The 23,621-nt window shown below is 35.9% G+C and overlaps 1 protein-coding gene across 1 annotated transcript in view; it reads left to right on the forward strand.

Moving 5' to 3' along the window:
* TBCK (TBC1 domain containing kinase) overlaps positions 1–23,621 on the forward strand; it is a 199,345-nt gene that overhangs the window by 113,510 nt on the left and 62,214 nt on the right. The window contains exon 22 of the mRNA XM_045166312.1: positions 9,382–9,557. Coding sequence (XP_045022247.1) covers positions 9,382–9,557 — 176 coding nt within the window. The remainder of the gene's footprint in view (positions 1–9,381; positions 9,558–23,621) is intronic.

Below are 23,621 nucleotides of genomic sequence, written 5' to 3' on the forward strand. Positions count from 1 at the left end.
GTCTTGTTATTTTCCTGTTTTTCCACAAGATGAAACTGAAAATCAATGATAATGAGAGTGAGGAGGAAATTCAATTTAGTTTATGAAATCATAGATTTAAGGTACTGGTGACAATCCCTGTGGTAGTAAAGTAGGAAAGAAGATCAATAAGAACTGATCTGGGTTTTCCTTTTTTTTTCTTTTGGATAGGGTTCAGTGAATAATTTCTTGCTTTCATTTAGGGATAAGTATAAATTAAATAGGGTTTTTATAGTATTTATGTATAATTTCCCAATTGTAAACAATGGCCCAGATTTTTTAAAACTCTACTTGTGACCCCTTTATTAAATAAATAGTTATAATGGTGATAAGTGCTACAGAAAGCAGTAGGAATTTATTACAGAACACTACCAAGTCTGAGGGAGGTAAAGAACCTTCTCTAAGACAGTGATACTAAAGGTAATATCTGAAATTAATTGACTTTGGGAAGTAAGAAGTGGAGAGAGGGGAGCATCTTCTAGATAGAGGAAAGAAAGTGCTGCAAAAGCCCCAAACAACTCAAGGAACTGGAGTGGTATCCTTGGTGCAAGAAGGAAAGTGGTTAGAAAAGAGAGTGATCAAGCAGGATCTTAGGCCACATTAGGGATATTTTTCAAATATATCTGTAGAGGTATTTTCTTTCTTTTCACTGTTTTTAAAAGAATGAAAAGTATCCTTGAAAATATACTTTTCCTTCAATACGGCATTCCCAAAATAGAATGCTGTATTGATATTTGAAGTGCATTCTAGTCTCTGAACATTCCTTTCAAGAAGCTCTATAATGAGCAAAAGGCAAAGGATTCTTAACATGAGTATTCTCAGTAGGTATCCATAATTCCTTTTTTTCTGGCTTGTGGAGAGCTGATGTGATGAAAAAATAGAGCAATAATAGTACCCAGTTATTCAGTGAAGGTTTTGTATTGTCAGCCCTCTAAGATTTTATACTGTTTTACCTGAAGCTGAGAATCCATAATTGTTTACATTTTCTGCTTGTAGCTATGTAATGTTAATGCATGTCTATTTCTAAGCACATCTTCATGGAATTGCAAAAGGACAATCATATTGGAAATTAAATACGGAGATTTTACCCCCACCCATAGAAATTACATGTTAACATTAAGATTTAGATGAAAGATTAAATTCTTCTGAATTTAAATTGGTTAAGGAGAGATGAAAGAGTAATATATTTTTATTGACATGATCACGTAGTCAGTGAAATGAAAATCATGAAAATGTATTTTCAAAATCTTGCTTAAGTTATCTCCTTGTTGGGAAGGGAATACTGTTTATTATTGTATGGAAAATGGGAAAATATGAAAGCAGATGTTAGAAAACATGACTTCCAAGCTGAAAATAAATGTCTATGAAAAAACACAAAGCCGGTAGAATAAATTGTGAATATTCAAATTGTAAGCTGTTTTTTGGAAGCTGGATAAATTCCTTTAACACTGAGCTAGTTGTTGCTCTTAGCACATCACTAATTTTGCAATACATAAATAGTTTATATGAAGAAGGCAATGGCAACTCACTCCAGTACTCTTGCCTGAGAAATCCCATGGACGGAGGAGCCTGGTGGGCTACAGTCCATGGGGTCATGAAGAGTCAGACATGACTGAGCCACTTCACTTTCACACGCTAGAGAAGCAAATGGCAACCCACTCCAGTATTCTTGCCTGGAGAATCCCAGGGACGGGAGCCTGGTGGGCTGCCATCTATGGGGTCGCACAGAGTTGGATACGACTGAAGTGACTTAGCAGCAGCAGCAAATAGTTTATAAAGTTAAAGGTTTCTTATGTATTCAGAAGTATAATGAAAAATAAAGTTAGGGTTGATCAGAATTTTCTACTTACCTTGAAAGTTGAGAGTAGATTAGAGTCCTGCTGCTGCTGCTGCTGCTAAGTCACTGCAGTCGTGTCCAACTCTGTGTGACCCCATAGACGGCAGCCCATCAGGCTCCCCAGTCCCTGGGATTCTCCAGGCAAGAACACTGGAGTGGGTTGCCATTTCCTTCTCCAATGCATGAAAGTGAAAAGTCAAAGTGAAGTCGCTCAGTCGTGTCTGACTCTTCGCGACCCCGTGGACTGCAGCCAACCAGGCTCCTCCATCCATGGGATTTTCCAGGCAAGAGTACTGGAGTGGGGTGCCATTGCCTTCTCCAGATTAGAGTCCTAATACATCTTAAAGTTGGTCCCAAGGTTTCAAGGCTCTTTTCCATAGGAAGACTCTTCTCCATAGTAAAGCAGTCTTTTTTTATGATTGACAGGGATTCTGCGCTCTGAATTTTTTTGAGTAGTCCAAAAATTATCTTGCAGTCTCAATCAGGTATTAAACGTACTTTGTTTCAGGACCTCAATGATGGAATTTGTTTATTTTTGTTTTACTGTTGAGTATTTATGTGTGTGTTAGGTTTTGAAAGTATTTTTAAAATATACAGAACCATTTTACACTTCTGAAGTACCTTAAAAGTAGTCAACCTCAAAAATCTTTAAAAGTCAGAAGTTATGTTTAAAATTTCCCCCATATATACTGCTGATGGATAATGAAAATAATAATGTAAGGACCAAAATGAGTATATATATATATATATCATACCTAAAATGACTTTTAACATATACTGTTCTATATGTCATTGTTACTTTAAAATGTAATAATACTTTTGGGTTGCATTCTTTCCAGTCCTCTACCTAGCCTTTTGCATGCGTATGTGCTATCGCTTCAGTTGTATCCTGATCTTTGAGACCGCATAGACTGTAGCCCACCAGGCTCCTTTGTCCATGAGATTTTCCAGGCAAGAATACTGGAGTGGGTTCCCGTTTTCTTCCCCAGGGGATATTCCCTAGCCAGGGATCAAACCAGTGTCTGTTGCATCTCCTGCATTGGAAGGTGGGTTCTTTACCACTAGTGCCACCTGGGAGGCACCTAACCTTATATCACTATACAAAAATGAAAGTACAGTTAACCCTTGAACAACGCAGAGGTAGGGGTGCCTTTGCTTGCCACAGTTGAAAATCAAAATATAATTTACCATCAGTCCTTTGTATACCAGTTCCTCTGTATCTGCTGTTCCTCCACATCCACTCTTCCTCAGTATCAACGGTTCTGCATCTACAGATTCAACCAACCGTGGATGGTGTAGTGCTGGCATATTTACTATTGAAAAATATCTATGTGTAAGTGGACCCATGCAATTCAAAACCTATGTCGTTCAAGGGTCCACTGTAATCTGATGTGTTCTTGTTGCCTTATCTTAAATGATGATCCTCAACAGAATGGAAAATAACTCCTTACTACGTATCCCCTCTAAGTGTGAGTGCGCTGAGTCAAACAGAAAACAAACCAATAAACAAGATCAGAGAAAATGAAGAGGAATAATATGCCATATGCTTATAGGCTACTTAGTAAATATTATATAGCATAGAGGAAATAACCAAAATTTTCATACTTTTATTTTAAAAATCTACGTTGGATTACCTTGAAAAATGTAAACCATTCAGTCCTTCAGTAAAAACATGTATCAGTCATATGAAAAAATGCTTACTGAGCTTGAATACAAGGTTCTATTGCCAAGAAAGAATCAGATTTCCAGTTTTGTTTTGGATTCAGTGTTAAGTATAAAAGAAAAGGAGAAAACGATGGCTACTGCTGAGCTGGTGCTGGGTCTTCCAAGCTGCTGCATTGTTCTTTTTTTCTGAAGTGAGCTGTGTTCTATTAGCAACACCAGCTGCTTTGCATCATAATATGTATCTACTCAACTGCTAAATGATCAAGACAGTTATGTTAAGAATAGAAAACAGTTTAAGTATCTGTGTATCAGTAATGCTTATTGCATTTCCTATTTTATTTCTCACTTCATTGTAGGCGCTAAGCAGCAGAGATGATAAATGCTTAGCAAAATGTGCCAGTAAGCACATGCACACATATCAGGGATGCGAAAGTCTGAGTGAAGTAGGAGCCCAGGAATGTATTGTACCATCATTTCCCCCTCAGACCGCATAACCAAGATTGTGCTTATAAAATGTGCTCTGTCCTTCATTCGACAAATATTTATGTGTGTGTGTATGTAATGTGTACATATATGTATGTGTATAATTAATCTTATTACTGGTTTATCATTCTTGTACTGGCCCAGAGCATTTTTGCCTAACTATTTAAAGGGGATTCAATGGTACCCTGTAACTATGACTAACACTTCTAATTTGAATTATATTAATTCCATGTAGTATTACTTCCTGGTTCCATTAAGTCACCTGACTAAGGAGGTGTTAAAAACGACAATATAAAATTAGGCTTTTAAAAGAATATTTAGAATGAGTGAGGAGATCACAACAAATTACAAAACAAAAATAGCATAATATTTTTATTCATTATATGTCTGACATATCTCTGTATTTGTCCTCCTCTTTTGCTTCTTATTCATTGATTCATATAACAGTAGTTGTGTATTATTTTCTATAGAAAACATGAATAATCAGTCTTTTCACAGGCTTAGTTGGTTGAGCTTTGTTTTTTAATATTGATAATAGTAATGCATAAAACATATCACTTACCCCAGGTGTGGCTTCTGTTTGTTTGCTGCAAGTTTGTTTCCTGTAAACACAGGAATGCTATTTTTTTGTGAAGTTCCTGTCAAAAAAAAAAGAAAAAAAAAGTTAATGGTGCACCTATAACTGTGTATATAGCATTATTGAAGTATATTTCTAGAAGGAAAGAATTTCTCTTTTGATCAGGCATCGAAGAGAACCTAATTCTCTGCTTACAGTTTCACATGTTTAATGTTTTGAATTTTTCAGTCTTATTTTTGGCTGTGTACATGTCAACTGTGTTTTTCCTGCACATAAACTTTTGGTTCTAGAACACATTCACATTGCTCCTATATAGTAGGCATTGGGGATATTCCAGGAAATCATTTCTAGAGTTAGCAATAACTTTACTATATTGTCAAAGATAAGCAATGCCAGACACTAATTAAAGTGGTAAGCACAGGTTTTAATCAGTATTACACTATTGCAATAATACCCCAGTGTGAAGTGAAAAACTGTAAAATATGTGAAGGAGGGCGTTGGGTCCACGTGAAGTACATCTGCATTTGCTAATAGACACCAAAGCTAGGCTCCTACCTTCCCACAGAGGTACCTATCTTAAGACAAGGACCCTATCTTCAGTCATTTCCTGAAACAAATAGTAAATTCTTCTGGCAGCCTTGGTTTTCTAAAGAAGGCATTCATAGGGTGTTAGGGTCATCTGAAGGATATGACCTTGACTTGCTATATATTATGTTGAGAGTCTTGTTCAGGCCAACTTTTTAGGCCAAGATTGAGACATAGTTGAGAAAAGGCTTAGAAGAGTCTAGCTAGACTTGATCAAGGAGGAAATCTATGTCAATACCCAAAAGTGACTTAACATAACAGAAAAATACCCATTAAACCATACTAAATATATCTCTAGTTTAGCTTAATTATATCAGAGTATTCACAGCCACTATGTTTTCCAACACAAGAGGAAGTGTAATGGAGTTGAAATTGGTATAAATAAAGACAAGTTTTCACTGATTGTGATTTAAATATTTTTACTTTTGCAAATTTTACAAAACATGACCATAGAAACAGTAAATTTGGAGGTACATTCTTTGGAGTAGCAGAATCGTAAAAGACTTAAAACTCAGAATCAGCAGCATAGCCAAGAGCCAGAGAGAGGAAATGTCTACAGTTACAATATCCAGTCTTCTCCATGGTCAGTTCCTAGAATACTGGCAAGGATTAGTTTAGACAGGTTAAAGAATAATTCTCTGGAGAAATGTAATGTTCCCCAAAAGAGCAATACCTTACTTTTGGGGATCTTCTAACAAATGACCATATCCCCAAGTTACCTATAGTGAATCCACCAGTAACAAAGCCTTGCCCACATATTCAGAACTTCCAATATAATATTTAGTGCTGTTCTTTTAAATACCACCAAACCTCTGGGGAAAGTCTCCAGCTAAAAAACACAGAATAGCACCTACTGAATAAAGGAATATCCTCAGAAAAGCAATTATGAGAAGATAAAATAGCTATGAAAATCCAGGATATTTTAAAGTATTAATATGACAAAAAAGACTTACTGGAAATTAAAAATGATGTGGAAATGCATTCAGCTTTATATGAAAGAGTTGGGTGATAAAGCTTAAGAAAGCCCTCAGAGAATACAAGAAAAATACAGATGGAAAGTAAGAGGAAAGGGCAAAATTATTAGAAAATCTATTCAGGATGTTCAGGACTCTTCTAATGAAAGAAGAGAGAAGGAAAAAAATGAGAAATTATTATAGATATTACACAATAACTTTTTCTGCAACTGAAGGATTATAATAAGACCATCATTATGAAATTTCAGAACACCAGAACTCCTAAAAGTTTACAGAAAAGAAGAAAATCACATATATGTGATCTTAAAATTGCATCAAATTCCTCAGAAGAAAGACAATATAGAGAGCACTTGCCTTACATAACTCTGAAGAAAAATAAATCAATCCTAGAATCTTATGACTAGACCAACTATCAGTCAGAGGCAGAATAAATATATTAAAAACATGGACAATTCCAAAATAATTTGCTTTCTGTGCATCCTTTCTTAAAAATTACTGGGAAATGTGTTCCACCAAAATGATGCAGTAAATCAAAAGGGAGGAAATAATATCTTAGTGCCCAAATTAGGGATCAAATATAGAGGGAATTAGGTGATGGTAAAGAGAAGTGCCATGTAAACAGCTGTTCACTCTATCTGAAAAGCAGTTCATACTCATTAAAGCAAAAGAATGGAGGGCTTCAGGAGAGAGATCTTTTCCACTTACCCTTGCCCAAATGTAACATGAGTTGCATTTTATAATTTTAAAAATAGTTTAGTATTTATGAGAGTGAACAATAGTAATGGATAAGATAGGTAAACTATGATTTACAAAAGTTATTTTTCTGAGTGTACCTCATGGAGCTTGGAATCAAACCTGGGAAAGCATAATCCAGGGTGCATACTTTTTCACAAATGCATTATATCAAAATGAGAATGCAAGGTAGAATGTAGTAGTGCTCTGGGATGAGAGGTTATTTTTAAAAGAATAATTGCATATTTTAATGTACAGTTTATAAAGTACTTTTCATAATATTTTGGTTATGATAAAGTACTTTGGAAGGATTTTGAGATGGAAGGATGACATGGGTCAAGAGAATGGAGAATGGGATATTTGCCAGTAGTAATAATCAGGCTCAAATTGGGGTGGATGCCAGTGAATTCTCACGATTCCCTGTAAACCTTTTATGGTATTGGTAGGGTGTTTTGGAAGCAGATATAAACGACTTTTCCATACCAGTGATTTAAGGACTGAACTACAACCTCTCATCTGCATCAGTAACTTGACCTCAAGCTTTTAATGGGTGACAGATGTATCAAACTGATTTGAGCACTACAGATGCAAAATTTATGGTCCAAAATTCTTTTCCTTTGGAAATTAAACAGTGTGAAGTAGATAAACTTTTTTTTAAGATGACAGAGTTTTCTCTCTTTAGCTGCAAGTTTTTAACTTAATGATATTAATTGGAAATGTTTTAAAATAAATTGAACATATCTCTTCTGTCTCAAGTGGAGTAGAGGAATGTATCTGAACTTTTATTTTTCTTCTCATTGGTGTTTGTATTCTTCTCTTTGTGGAATATTAAGTTGATGATGTTAAAGAGCTTTTTAGAAGAATACATTTCCTATTGACAATTTCTCAAATAAATGGGCCCACGCTTCAAAACATGTTTAACTCTTGTTTTATAGATTTTGTGTTAGGAATATAAAGCATAGGTGTTAGGTTTGTGTTAGGAATATAAAGCATAGGTGGTGATGAAATCTGACCTCTTTGTGCAGCAATGGAAGTAACCAACTGTGAAGTTGGCAAGCATCACTAAGAGCAGATAAAGCAATGTTTAATTGAGTAACTGGTCTTTCTAGAGCTGCTGGCTATTGTTTCCCAAATCTAAATAAATTGGGAAGTGAAAGATGCCTTATAATCCTATAGTAACTTCAGAGATTCTACTGGTGGTAACAACAGTTAACACATTCAATCACTTAACTTCATTATGTGTTAATTTCTTCATCTTCAACAGAAATCAGGGGATTGCATTTCCTGTCTACCTGAACCACTAAATTAAATGAGCTTAGTGAAAGTATACAACACCTGTCACATAATAGATGTTCAATAAGTGTCCATTTCTCTGCCCTTCTCTAAGAGTTTTCCACCTTATAAAAGCAGACAGTTCTATAAAGGCATGACTCATGAACCATTCACAGAATCAATTTAAGTGCCTATTTCCTTTTTCCTTTATATGTAAGCACTTCATTCCAAAAAGGGAAATAGGGACCTTATCCCTCTGTAAGGGATTTGATGTATTTTTCTCCATTGCTTATCTGAATGGACACAATTGGACTTTTACAGAGGAAATGATGATAACTACCTTTTACTATATTAGGAATATAGAAAGGAAAAAGCTGGTCCATGCTAAACTCTTTCATCCTAGCCAAATTCTTCAATTTCTACTGCCTTTCTGTGATAACTCCATTTCCCCATAGAGTTACAGCTTTACTCTCCATCAGAAATGTTAATATTAATCTCCTCATGGGTTGCAGTCTTATTGACACACACACACAATAATTTAGCATTGTAATAAATTTCCTATGTATATTACCTCTGTATCAAAGGTGTTTAAATTTCTTTCAGATCAGAAAAAGAAAAGAAAATTTTCTTTGAAAAAATTTTCTATCATTTTTAATTGGGTGCATTTTATTTCTCTATATGTGATACCTCACTTAAACTTTTCTGCACTTAAATCAAGAAATTCTTTTTAAAAGGGGATAAATACTGAATTTAGATTTTGATTAATTTTTGTCCTGATTATTTTATATCTTCTGTAATAAGTGGAAGTGAAACTGTTAGTACACTTTACTTGAAATCATGGTATATTAACATCTGAATCTTTTGTTTGTCCACTCCCAAATTCCAACTTCTTTCTACTCAACCTTTATTTTTTAATTTGAGAAAGTAAAAATATTATTAAAGTTAAAGAAGCAGATTCTCTAACAAGAATGTATGATTAATATATTTAACTTTTTGAATAATGATATACTGAAATATATTCTATATATGTATCATGTGTCTACATAATAATACCAGATATCCTCTATCATTCTAATCATATGTTGATTAACATCCATATTACTTTTTACTGACCTCTTTTCTAATTAGTTTTCATTTTAGCCATATTTGTACATATGTATTTAGGACAACTTGTGTTTCTTACAGAAAGAGAGCAATAGCTTCTATATTTGCTTTTTTTAATATTTTTTTCTATCTAGAAATTGACATTGAACGCTGTGTGCGAGAATCAATCAACCTGTTTTGTTGGACTCCTAAAAGTGCTACTTATAGGCAGCATGCTCAACCTCCAAAGCCAACATCTGATAGCAGTGGAGTCAGAAGTTCAACACCTTATTTCCCCACTGAGTGTCCAGATCCTCCAAAAACAGATCTGGTATGTATTTGCTTGACTTAATTTATAAACTGTAAAAGAAGATGGATATTATATTAATACACTTTAGCATCTTTATTGTTCATAATACAATAATCACTTATGTTCTTTTAACATAGCTCTCTTCTAGGATGTTGTATTCATACAACTGGTTCAGGTCTTGAGGCCAACCAAAGGTGAGAGCTTAGTTAAGGCCTTCTCAGGTCTTTCCTATGCATGCAAACATCCTGTGTGTGCATAGATAGACTTCTAGATTCCCAGGATTCTGTTAGCACTTTCAAATTCCCCTGTGGACATTGAATTCCTCAGCTTTTAATTTTAGTGTTTTTATTTTTATTGTCAGCTTATTCTTTGCTCCTACTGTTATGGCTACTTCAGGCAGCCACAGTATTAAACAGTTGCTGCTGACTCTTTTTGACAGATATCTTCAGAGAAGTGTCTCTTTGTACGGAGAGGGTTGTGAATCAGGTCAAATAAAGGCAAGCATTGTAAGGAGAGGTTTCTAGGAAACTGGAAGATAGGTCAAGTAATCATAACCTGCTGAAATGACACTTTTTGGGAGCTCTAAAACCATTCTGTCCAGTCCAGTGGTTGCTAGATTTCTGGTTTGTGAGACTGTTGGTTTTTAAGGTGACTGTGGAACTGAGGAGAGGGAAATGAGAGTAGGGAAAATTAAAACTCCACAAATCTTACATTCTTACTGAAATTCAGATGTTTCTTTTGACTACATACTCTATAGATTGCAGCAGACAGACCTTTGTTAAACTTCCAGAATTCTAAAAAGTTTATTTTGATAATCTGTGCCAGTATTCTCATTGTGTTTTGAAGGAGCGGCTTTTCTGAGATTCTTACTTTGCCATTCTCACTGGTGTCACTCATATTCTATGCTATTTGTCCACTACATTTTAATTCCTCAATGAAACAAAACGATTGAGAAATAGTTGATTTTAAAAGCTCAAAAAGGAAGAGTGACAGCTCAAGTAATGTGAAACTTCCATTTTGTGATTAAGTGAAATTTTACTAAGGAAAATTACTGTTTATTTTAAATTTGAATAAGTGGTTTTAAATCTTTGCTCTTACATTCTCATCTGACATGAGATTTTTGTTTAAAGTGTTTAATAGTTTGAATGTCACTAAACCCCAAGTCCCTTAATATGTTGCTAATTATGATAAGTGTCAGAGTACTGGGTCAATTTGCTAAAACTTTGTAATACAAAACTAACTTTTTTTGTATACTCATAAATCTGATATATTATTCCCAACACGATACTAAGAATGAAAGAGAAAAATGTATTATTTACATAAAATGTTGCTATCTGAAGAATATTCAAGTTTTGGTTCACTTTTGTTTAGAATTTATTTCATTCTTTTTATATTTCAACCATAAAGAAAAATATAATGAATAGTGTAAAAATGCATTGTTTTTCAACAATATGTCTGAATACATATTGTTAAACAGATGTCATTCAAGTTACTGAATTAAGAGTACCTACATTCAAAATTTGCATTTAGTGAAGGATATACCGACAGTAAGCAAAAAAAGTAAACATTTAGTGTGTTTTCTAGAGTCTACATATAAGTAAGATCATGTGGTATTTGTCTTTATCTGTCTAACTTATTTCACTTAGCATAATATCCTATGGATTATCCATGTTGTTACAAATGGCAGGATTTCTTTTTTAATGGTTGAGTAATATTCCATCATATACGTATACACGACACTTTCTTTATCCATCCATCTGTTGTCGAACATTTAGTGGCATTTAGGTGCCATTGTGGAAATTAAACAATAAGAAAAAAATAAATGGGACTGCATCAAACTGAAAAATTGTTATACAACAAAAAAAACTATCAATAAGATGGAAAGGCAGTCAGTCTTATGAATGGGAGAAGATATTTGCAAACTATATATTCAGTAAGGGGTTAACATCCAAATTACACTAAGAACTCATACAACTCAAAATCAAAGAACATACAACCCGATTAAGAAATGGGCAGAGGACCTGAATAGACATTTTCCAAAGCCATAAAGTATATGTTAGTTGCTTAGTCATGTCTGACTCTTTGCGACTCCATTGACTTTAGCCCATCAGCCTCCTCTATCCATGGAATACTCTAGGCAAGAATACTGGAATGTATTGCCATTCCCTTCTCCAGGGGATTTTCCTGACCCAGGGATTGAACCTGGGCCTCCCACACTGCAGGAAGATTCTTTATTGTCAGAGCTACCAGGGAAGCCCTTCCAAAGGCATACAGATGGCTAACAAATACATGATCAACATCACCAATCATCAGGGAACTGTAAATCAGAACCCCAATTTGATATGCACTCATACTGGCGACTTAGCAGCAGCAGCAGCATACTGTTAGAATTGCTATCGTCAAAAAGACAACAAATAATTAATTGGCAAAAATGTGGAGAAAGGGAACCTGTGTGCACTGTTGGTGAGATGTAAATTGGACCAGCCACTGTGGAAAACAACAGAAAGGTTCCTCAAAAAATTAAAAATAGAACGGCCATATGATCTATGGCAGTTTCACTTCTGGGTGTTTACCTGAAGAAAGCAAAATTAATTTGAAAAAAATATCTACACATCAGTGTTCATAGCGGCATTATTTATAGTAACCAAGATATGGAGGCAACCTAAGTGTCCATCAATAGATACATGGATAAAGATGTGGTATTTTCATACACACACAACGCAGTATTACTGAGACAAAAAATATTGAAATCTTGCCATTTGCAACAACATGGATGAAACTTGAGGGTATTTTGGTCAGTGAAATAAATCAGAGAAAGAAAAATATCATATTATCTCACTTATTTGTTGAATCTAAAAGACAAAAAAATAACAGAACAAAGTGAGACCGTACTTACAGATACAGAGAAGAAACAGGTAGTTGCCTGAGGGAGAAGGATGTGGCAGAGGGGTGTGTGTAAAATAGGTGAAGAAGATGAAAAGATAAAGACCTCCATTTATAAAATAAATAAACCATGGAGATATAATACACAGTATAAGGAATGTGGTCAATAATATTGTTATAACTTTGTATAGGGTTAGATGGCTAGTAGACTTATGGTCTTCCCTGATAGCTCAGTTGGTAAAGAATCCGCCTGCAAGGCAGGAGACCCTGGTTCAGTTCCTCAATCGGCAAGATCCCCTGCAGAAGGGTTAGGCTACCCACTCCAGTATTCTTGGATTCCCTTGTGGCTCAGCTGGTAAAGCAGGAGACCTAGGTTCCATCCCTGGGTTGGGAAGATCCCCTGGAGAAGGGAAAGGCTACCCACTCCAGTATTCTGGACTGGAGAATTCCGTGGATTGTATAGTCCTTGGGGTCACAAAGAGTTGGATATGACTGAACGAGTTTCAATTCACAGACTTATGGTACTGATCATTTCATAATGTCTACAAATGTCAAATCACTGTCTAGTACACCTTAATCCAATATAATATTGTATTCCAGCTATATTTCATTTTTTAAAAGGAGAAGAGGAAAAGGACAATGGAAAATGCCAAGAAGTGGGAGTCTGGAGAACATTAGAGAAGAGTTACCATTTTATGTGAGAGACTCAAAGAAAATCTCAGAGAAGGCAATGGCAACCCACTCCAGTACTCTTGCCTGGAAAGTCCCATAGACGGAGGAGCCTGGTAGGCTGCAGTCCATAGGGTCGTGAAGAGTCATACATGACTGAGCAACTTCCCTTTCACTTTTCACCTTCATGCATTGGAGAAGGAAATGGCAACCCCAACCCACTCCAGTGTTCTTGCCTGGAGAATCCCAGGGACGGGGGAGTCTGGTGGGCTGCCGTCTATGGGGTCGCACAGAGTCGGACACGACTGAAGCGACTTAGCAGCAGCAGTAACAGCAAAGAAAATCTATCTAATAAGGAGACATTTGGGAAGAGAACCTAAAAGAAGTGAGAGAGTGAGCTCTATATATTTCCAGAGGAAAAATGTTCCATCTTGCAAGTGCAAGGTAGTAGCATTGCTTTGAATGTTAGAGGAACAGTAAGGATACTATACATAGAATGGAATGAGAAGAGTGTTGTTGTTTTTGTTGTTTAGTCACTCAGTGGTGTCTGACTCTTTTGCAAACCCATGGACTTTAGCTTACCAGGCTGTTCTGTCCTTTAAAGATATACAAACTTACTATTACAATAGTAAGTATTAATTTTTAAAGAAAAACCAACAGATATTGCTGACTCATGAATGTGAGGTACAAAAGAGAGAGTGTGTGAAAGAAAGTGTCAGTTGCTCAGTCATGTCTAACTCTGCAACCTCTGGACTGTAGCCTGCCAGGTTCCTCTGTCCATGGAATTCTCTAGCCGTTCCCTCCTCCAGGGGATCTTCCTGACCCAGGCATTGAACCCGCATCTCCTGCATTGCAGGCAGTCTTTACCATCTGAGCCTCCTCGTGGTTATCCAGGTCATTAAGACCTTTTTTATATAGTTCTTCTGTGTATTCTTGCCACCTCTTGGGCTGGCAAAAAGTAATAGAAAAAAAATAAAATAAAAAAGAAAGTAATAGAAATAAAAACAGTTTTCTTACTATGTAGAAGTTAAAAATAAACCAAAAAATAAAATAAACAACTTCTTTTTTACTCTTCAAATAAAGAATACATTTCCAATAAAAATTCTAGAGTATCTAGAAAATAATCAGAACCTATTAGTACAGCACAAGTAGATATTTCTCTTAACCACTTACATGATCCCTTATGTATATTAGATATTGATTTATTGTCCCTATCAAGTCATTTTATTTCAGCTAGCTTTTGGAAGATTGATAGAGTTTATATAAGTAAAGAAGATAATTTCTTTTTTATCACCATGAGAAATCTCAACACCATTCTAAAGATTTATGGAAAATAAAAATAATGTTCCATATTCACCTAATTTTGCTTTACTTACTTTTTCCAAAGCATACTCTGCTTTGGTAAAGAGCAGGTTCACTGGAAGAGACCACATTTCCTCTGCTAAGGAGGGAACTTGCAACACTATGGAGTTCCACCATTAATGTTCTGAAGTGTTAGGTTATGCAGAGGCTAAAATTTTATAACACATGTATTGTGACTTTGTGAATATTAAGTATGTAAAGAGTTGAAAGAAACTGGGTCGTTGAAATTATTCACAGTAAAATAAAGGAGTTCTTAAATACACAGATTTGAAATTAAAATTTAAATTACTCATTACAGTTTTTCTGCTTATACATTTAATATCCTTTTAGTTTGAACATACCTTTCTTGAATTCTATAGTCTAAACCTACCAAAGATCATTTCTTCTTGTTAACTATTGATATCATGGTATTGTGTGTGTGCAAGTTGTATTTAATTGTTACATTTTATTTAAGTGAATTTAGTGCTCCCAAAAATTACTCTGTAGTAAACATCATGAGGAAAAATGTATGACTTCATATTTATAAATGCAGCTGTAAGTTGCTGAAGGAGGGAACGGGAAAAGTAAATCCAAAAGAAGTGGCAAAACCAGGGAAGCATATTCTTAAACTCTAAGTTGGTTTCATTAGTACTGTATTTTAATTAATTATGAGACTTTATACAGAGAAGAATTGTATTAGGGGAAGCTCAGAGTACTTGGCAAGAAATATCTTGGTTAGGTGAGAGGACAAAAACAATTTCAGCAAGACTTCTGAAGTCTCTCTAATGTTAAAAGGGGAATCTTGATAAGAACAGTCATTCCTAAACAGAGCCGATGCTCAGAGGGAGAATATCTTTGATCCCTCTCTAAGCTAAGTCAGACTTTTCCTTCTGTTAGTCAAAGAGAGAACTCCTCCAGATTGGATAGAGCTAATGAGAACTTGTTTCTGAGGTTAAGGAAGTGAACTTCTCATGAGTAGTCTGTCAGAGTCCGACACTTAGGACTGGCTGGATTAAAATTACATGGCAAAGCTATATCTATTAACATAATAAGGAAAATGAAGTGTAATAGGTAAAGGCTTCCTATTTTTGAAATCCATGGTATTTGTTTTTCTTTAGGGTTTATTAATATAGCTGATTGTTTTCTGTACCTATAATTTATCTTGTTAGTCATTTATAATAGCCTAACACTATATTTTAATCCATTTAGCATGATCATGAGGGTGCCAGATTATTCAGTCTCTATATGTGCCTATATTTCCTTTATTAAACTAAATTCGTGAAGAGTAAGAACTGCATCTTAATGATTTTTGTGTTCCCGTTGCTTAGTATAATGCTTGATGCATCGTAACCTCTTAAGAAATGAAATAATAAGATACATCTCTGATAATTTACGTGTGCGTTAAAGATCCCCAGGGCCCAGTTCAATGGCCAGGAAATAGTGTGCTCTCAATATACATGTATTTAGTTGAAGTAATTACCACAAATAAGGTTTTACTAGTGAACTCTCAGTTGAACAAAGCATTAATCCACAACTCATTATTCATCAGGCATGTTAACTGCATCTACTTATCCTTCATAGCATACATTTTACTGATCATTTTAGTGGTACATGTTTGCCATTGCTTTCTGTCATTGACCGTTCATATTTTTTCTCATTTTAAAACTCCATTTGCTTCACTGCAGCAGTCTAAAACTTGAAATATTTACATATTGAATATCTTCAACATTTACTGCTGCCCCTTTTTTGTGAAGTGTGAGAAATCAAAATTCCAGTTGCATATTAAAGATATATCTTCTTCTGAGTTATAGAAATCCCTGGGTCTTCTTTTGCTAAATCATTAAATTAGTAAATGCCACTTTTCTGACTGTAGATACTTCGGTGTTCACAGTCTGTTCTGAATGGAGCAGTGCCCTCTTAATTCAGTGAGTGAAACAAGGGCAGAAAAATGCCCAGAGCCAGACAAGAATCAAATAATGACTGAAGGAGCACTAGATTTCTCGAGTGTACTGTACCGAGGAAGGTTGGATTGTAGGGTTGGATCTTGGGAAGGAAAAGAGATGTTTACAAGTTTGGGATAGGAGGGTATTGAGGATGGAGTTTTTGATAGAAAACACAAAAGAAGAAAATAAATAAGAAGTCTTGTCATCTTTGGTGAAAATAACACTTGTCATGACTTAGGATAGAATATCCTGTTTAGAATAGGCCCAGGCCAGCAGCTGGACTGATCTGAGCCACGGCACACTTCCCCACAGACATCAAGGTGAGACTTTGACATGGCATTAGCATATCTACATTGCAGTTGACAGGAAGGTTATGCTGGTGACGGTTTTTGTTCCTTTGCAGTTTGATTTAGTTCAGTATGGATTTGAGACAGTTCCTAAAGCAGTGTTTTTTCACTAGTTAAGTCTATCGAATATATTTTCTTCATGAAGACTGTTGGGCACAGGTAGCACAATTCCAACTTGCTAATGAATATCTGGGTTCTTGCACTGAGATCTTTCTTATGCATACTCAAAGTCCAGGGATGTCATTTCATGTATCAGTGACATTCCATGGCATTTAAAGAGAAACGGATTCTGGCGCTATTCTACAGAAGGGCTAGCAACAAGAGACACATACAGGATTCTGTGAGTCTAATGATTTTCACAATCCCAGGGTTTAAATATCTTGTTTTTTTTTCAGCTATCCTTCCAGGATATCCTATAAAGTATGCAAAATAAATAAACAAGCCTTGTTATATGATATATACTACCAAAATTTCAGTTTGTTAAACCCAATTTGTATATGTGCTAACAAATAAAGGTGAATAATGAAAAAGAAAAGGCAGCTTTTATCTGAAATATTCTCATATCGCCTAGAGAATTAATGTTAAAGTTTATTTGTTTCTTCATTTCTCCCCAAAGCCAAAATGAGCAACTAAACTGGAATTATTCCAGATATGTCTATGTGAATTATAGGTTACTGCTCCTAAATCCGGAGAAGGCAATGGCAACCCACTCCAGTGTTCTTGCCTGGAAAATCCCAGGGACGGCAGGGCCTGGTAGGCTGCAGTCCATGGGGTCGCACAGAGTCGGATACGACTGAAGCGACTTAGCAGCAGCAGCAGCAGCTCCTAAATCCTATAGAAATTAAGTAAAACAAACATTAGCAAAGAATAGATTAGAATCCTGACATACTTCGTTTAATTAATGCATTTTAAACTTTCATGCTTATTAAATAGATACTTGAAATAGTTTAAGATTAATGTTTGTTTTCTTGAATAAACTAAATGGTTCCCAGTGAATTCAAATAGCCCTCTTATGGAAAACTAGATTCCCACATGTACTTTTACCCATTTCCAAATCCTATTTTCAGTTATATTCATCTGTTTCAGTTTCTTTCTTTCCCAGTACTAGTACCAAGAGATTATTAAAATTATAACTATATCATACGTTTGGCACTGTGTTTCTACATGAATTGTAGAATTGGCTTGTCGTTTTCCCTCCTCCCCTGGGAAAAATCTCATTTTGGTATTTATGTTGTGATTAAGTTTGTAAAAAGTAGAAAAAATTGATGTACAGTAATGAGTTTTATATTTTCCAAAATTAGGATATGCCTTTCTATGTATTCATGTCTTGTAGTTTCTCTATGGTGTTTTATTTCTTATGTGTTTCTTGTTTGGCTTATTACTATTTTAACCTTTCTCTTGCCATTATTATTAGGATATTTTATTTCATTGTATTTTCTAGCTGGCTATATATAAAGAAAGATGCTGGCTTTACAAACAGTTTAATGTAGTGGTAAACAGCTACATTGTTTAGAATAGATTAGAATTTCAAAACCCAGGTCTGCCATACCAACTGTATGACCTGTTTGCTTATCCATCAAACAGAGATTAATAATTTTACATGCTTCATCGGATTATTGGGAGTATTAAAATAGATGGTATATTCAGAACATTGCTGGCACATAGTAAACACTCTGTAAGTTTTCACTTTCATCCTCATTATCATTATCATTTATCTGCCATGTTAATGTTCTCTCATTATTTGTAAGTTTTTCCATTGATTTAAATTTTCCAGTTGTATATCATCTAAAAATTATAATTTTGCTTCTTTGCCAATTCTATCCATCTTATATCTATCTGTTGTTTAGTTAATTAACCTCAGTCTTCAGAACAGTGTTAAATAACAATGGTAATGATGGACAGAGCTTCCCAGATGGTATAGTAGTAAAGAATCCGCCTGCCAGTGCAGGATATGCAAGAGACGCATTTGGATCCCTGGTTCAGGAAGATTCCCTGGAGTAGGAAACAGCAACCCACTACAGTATTCTTGACTGGAAGATTTCATGGACAGAGGAGCCTGGCAGGCTACAGTTCATGGGATCACAAAGAGTCGGACATGATTGAGCATGATGGTGGACATCTTTAGTTAACATTTAGAGTTAGTGGCAGTGTTTCTGGTGTTTTACTTGCTCAGTTTTGACTTCAAAGATAAATTTTATAGGTTATGAAAGAACCATGCATTCTGATTTCTTAAAGAGTTTTATCAAATATCTTTCAACATGTTTTTTGGATATTCAGAAGTAAATAAAGAGAAACAATAACTATTATTGGCTCCTGAGATTTTTATTGTTTCAGTTTTTGGAGCCAGCTGTAAATCTAGGCTCTGTCCTCATTTCTGTTTATATAGAGGGTATTGACAGTAAATACCACAAGCTCATTAGAGATCTCACCAGCCTTGTCTTTGGTACAGCAATCGCTAGACTTTCTCCCATAGATGTTTCTTGGCACTTCAACCAGAGAGCATTTCAGTCATTACTTGACTTTGGTTATATAATGAGGAGAGTGATGAGAGAATTTCCCAAGTGACAAGGAACACAGGAGCAAAAATTTCCTTCGATGTATAAGATGTTCAAGCTGGTTTTAGAAAAGGCAGAGGAACCAGAGATCAAATTGCCAGCATCCACTGGATCATGGAAAAAGCAAGAGAGTTCCAGAAAAACATCTATTTCTGCTTTATTGACTATGCCAAAGCCTTTGACTGTGTGGATCACAATAAACTGTGTAAAATTCTTCAAGAGATGGTATTACCAGACCACCTGACCTGCCTCTTGAGAAACCTATATGCAGGTCAGGAAGCAACAGTTAGAACTGGACATGGAACAACAGACTGGTTCCAAATAGGAAAAGGAGTACGTCAAGGCTGTATATTGTCACCCTGATTATTTAACTTATGTGCATGAGAAACACTGGGCTGGAGGAAGCACAAGCTGGAATCAAGATTGGCGGGAGAAATATCAATCACCTCAGATATGCAGATGACACCACCCTTATGGCAGAAAGTGAAGAGGAACTAAAGAGCCTCTTGATGAAAGTGAAAGAGGAGAGTGAAAAAGTTGGCTTAAAGCTCAACATTCAGAAAACTAAGATCATGGCATCTGGTCCCATCACTTCATGGGAAATAGATGGGGAAACAGTGGAAACAGTGTCAGACTTTATTTTTCTGGGCTCCAAAATCATTGCAGATGGTGATTGCAGCCATGAAATTAAAAGACGCTTACTCCTTGGAAGGAAAGTTATGACCAACCTAGATAACATATTCAAAAGCAGAGATATTACTTTGCCAACAAAGGTCCATCTAGTCAAGGCTATGGTTTTTCCTGTGGTCATGTATGGATGTGAGAGTTGGACTGTGAAGAAAGCTGAGCACCGAAGAACTGATACTTTTGAACTATGGTGTTGGACAAGACTCTTGAGACCCTTGGACTGCAAGGAGATCCAACCAGTCCATCCTAAAGGAGATCAGTCCTAGGTGTTCATTGGAAGGACTGATGCTGAAGCTGAAACTCCAATATTTTGGCCACCTGACGCAAAGAGCTGACTCATTTAAAAAAACCCTGATGCTGGGAAAGATTGAGGGCAGGAGGAGGAGGGGACGACAGAGGATGATATGGTTGGATGGCATCACCGACTCAATGGATATGGGTTGGGGTTGACTCTGGGAGTTGGTGATGGACAGGGAGGCCTGGCGTGCTGCGGTTCATGGGGTCACAAAGAGTCAGACACAACTGAGCGACTGAACTGAACTGATAAGAAAAAAAGTGAGAGAAAAGGGTAATGATGTCAGTAACCCAATTTAAGTAAAGGCTGTACCTTGGAAAGGTAGAGTTAGAGATGAAGATATCAATTTAACCAACTAAAACACCTCTTTGTCACCAGTTGGCTCTACTTCCTGAGTCTCTGCTGCTGTTGAAAGCTGACTATAAAGTTCTGTGTGAAGTAGCAGCTCTGTCACATTCCAGAAGGAAGCTATCATATGTTCTACCTTTAGGAGCTTAGCTGAGGGGAGCCACTCTCATGTTTAACATATTCATCTTCTTTATCTCATCCTAGGAAATTTATCAAGTTCTGGTTCTATTTTGAAATTATTTCCAGAAGCTTTTAGAAAATTATAGAGTGGCACCAGCACCACTGCTGCCCATATACATCACCACGTTGTCCATGTTTTTGATCCCTGGACCACTGTGAGAGTTCTCCACTTAACTGCCTCCATGTCTTCCGCCCTCACTTCAACCACTTTAAACTACAAAATATTTCCCAGTTACCTGTCTTTGAAATGCATAAGTTCTTAATTGATCTAAGTCTGTATGTATACTTTTTTTTAAATTTATCCATTTTAAACCTGTCTTTGAAATGCATAAGTTCTTAATTGATCTAAGTCTGTATGTATACTTTTTTAAAATTTTATCTATTTTAATTGGGGGCTAATTACTTTACAGTACTATAGTGGTTTTTGCCATACATTGACATGAATCAGCCATGGGTGTACATGTGTTCCCCATCCTAAACCCGCCTTCCACCTCCCTCCCCTTCCCATCCCTCAGGGTCATCCCAGTGCACCAGCCCTGAGCACCCTGTCTCATGCATCGAACCTGGACTGGCGATCTGTTTCACATATGGTAATATACATGTTTCAATGTATGTATGCTTATACATATAAACAGTACTAAGCCTCATAATTAGAATCATTCCTGAATCTCTTTAAGTAGAAACTCCTCTGATGTCATTAAGTGTTATGTACACGTTTCTAACTTCTGTCCTAAGGGATAGGCAAGAAATTTTCTGACCTATTAACAGCTGAAAATCAATCAGAAAAAAATTGTCACAGAATTCTAGAGCTGAAAAAAATTGTCACAGAATTCTAGAGCTGAAAAAAACATAAGATGTCCGCTTCTGGCCCTTCATTTTATACGTGAAAAAGCTAAGACCCAGAGAGATGAAATATCTCCAAAATATTGATATTGTATATCAAAGAGAAAATTACTTTCTTTACATAAATTAAGCTTACACACAATTTTTTAAGAGCACATCTGTGAAAATTTTAACATAAAATCCCTAATCACTGAAGAAGTTCTATCTCCATACGTTTCATATTCATGTACATTATCTCACTTATTTGAGGGAGAAAAATATTCTCTCTAGTATGAGAGCTATATTATGCAGCTTCCAGAGCATGACAGTTTTATTTCAGACTTCCATTTCAGATGCTAGGTTTCTGTATCTTAGAAATAGTAACCTTTTCTAGTCTCTCTATAAGCAAGAGGAATAAATGAAAATACTACAATGCCATTTAAACAATTTATTTTTAAAATATCTTTGCAAGTTGATAAAGATTTGAGGATTGTTTTTCTTTGTTAGTGTTCCTTTGAGAATGGTAGTTAATGGCACTGCCAGTCCCTCCTCATATATTAGCTAGAAATAGCTATTACTAAGAAAGCAGAGTCTGCTTGCTGTAGACATGTGGGAAAATAAGAATTACCAGATATTGCTCTAAAAACTCTCAGCTTTATGTATTCTAAGCCTTACTAATAGTTTACATAATGTAAGATTTACTCAGCAGTGTATGGATATACCTAACAAAAGTAACTTTTTTCTTTTCCCTTTTTCTTCAAACATTGTTTATTATTTCTTATGGTTTGACTGAAGTTTTTATGCTGATAATTCAAAAAATATGATCCTGTAGCCATTGTTGTTTGTTGTTCTGTTGCCCATTCATGTCTAACTCTGTGATGCCATGGACTGCAGCGTGCCAGGCCTCCCTGTCCCTCACCGTCTCCCAAAGTTTGCCCAAGTTCGTGTCCATTGCATTGGTGATAACATCCAGCCATGTCATCCTCTATCATCCCCTTCTCCTCCTGCCTTCATCATCTAGCCACATCTTCTCCCAAACACTAGTTTCTGTCTCCAGCCGCATCTCAACACTTCAACTTGGTAGAGAGACCCCGTGCATCCTATTTCACAAGTCTAAATCAGAACTTGTCTTCCCCTTGTCTACTGTCTGTCATTGTTACTGTCTTCTTTTCTCCCTTAACCACCCATGTCCAAAACATAAGCACCATCTTCGCTCATCCCTGTCCTTTATCTTTCATAAATTTTCCTACAGTGCCTCTCACGTATTCTTCCTTTACGTTTAATCAATACACCCAGTTTTACTGAACAGCTACTGAATTTCAGGCTCTCTGCTAGGTAGTGGAAGTGTAAAAACAAGCCCTAGTCCCTGCTTTCAAGGAGCTCACGGTATATTTATTGAAAGAGACCAGTATCAGTATGGAACAGGGTCTGTAAAACTGAGACACTCTGGTTGGATACTTGTGAAATTAAAAAAAAAAAATTCCTTCAAAATGAAAATAGCTTCCTGACAAATTCTGCCTTGTTCATGGCAGGATTAATTGAAACAAATGTGGAAAGGATTTTAAATGAGTTATTTATTCAGCATACCTCCTAGAGGTAGAACCAAAGCTTTAGAATCAAAACACCTTCCCAGTGTGTTTGATTAATTGCTTCACACAGAATATACATGTAAACCCCCACTTCTTTTCTTCACAAACTCCTATTCATCCTTTTAGGCTTTACTCATGTGTTACCTTTTTTAAAAAATGTTTCCAAATTTCCACTTGCTGCTGGGCAAATGAACCACTGCTTTTCCTGTATCAGGATGGAAACCAAATTTCAGTGAGTTCAGGAGTGAATGTAAAGAAAGTAGATGTGAGAAGATAGATAGTAGCTAGAAAGTACTTGCCCCTTGGAGAGTAATTGTATTATTTAGTATTTAATTTTACATTTAGCTTTCACTATGGATGGGAGAGAATTGGATGTATTTGTAGGCCAAGGGAATGACTGAAGGAAAAAAAGATAATGAATAGAGC

Source organism: Bubalus bubalis, chromosome 7, assembly GCF_019923935.1.
Source record: "Bubalus bubalis isolate 160015118507 breed Murrah chromosome 7, NDDB_SH_1, whole genome shotgun sequence".
Classification (NCBI taxonomy): Eukaryota; Metazoa; Chordata; class Mammalia; order Artiodactyla; family Bovidae; genus Bubalus; species Bubalus bubalis.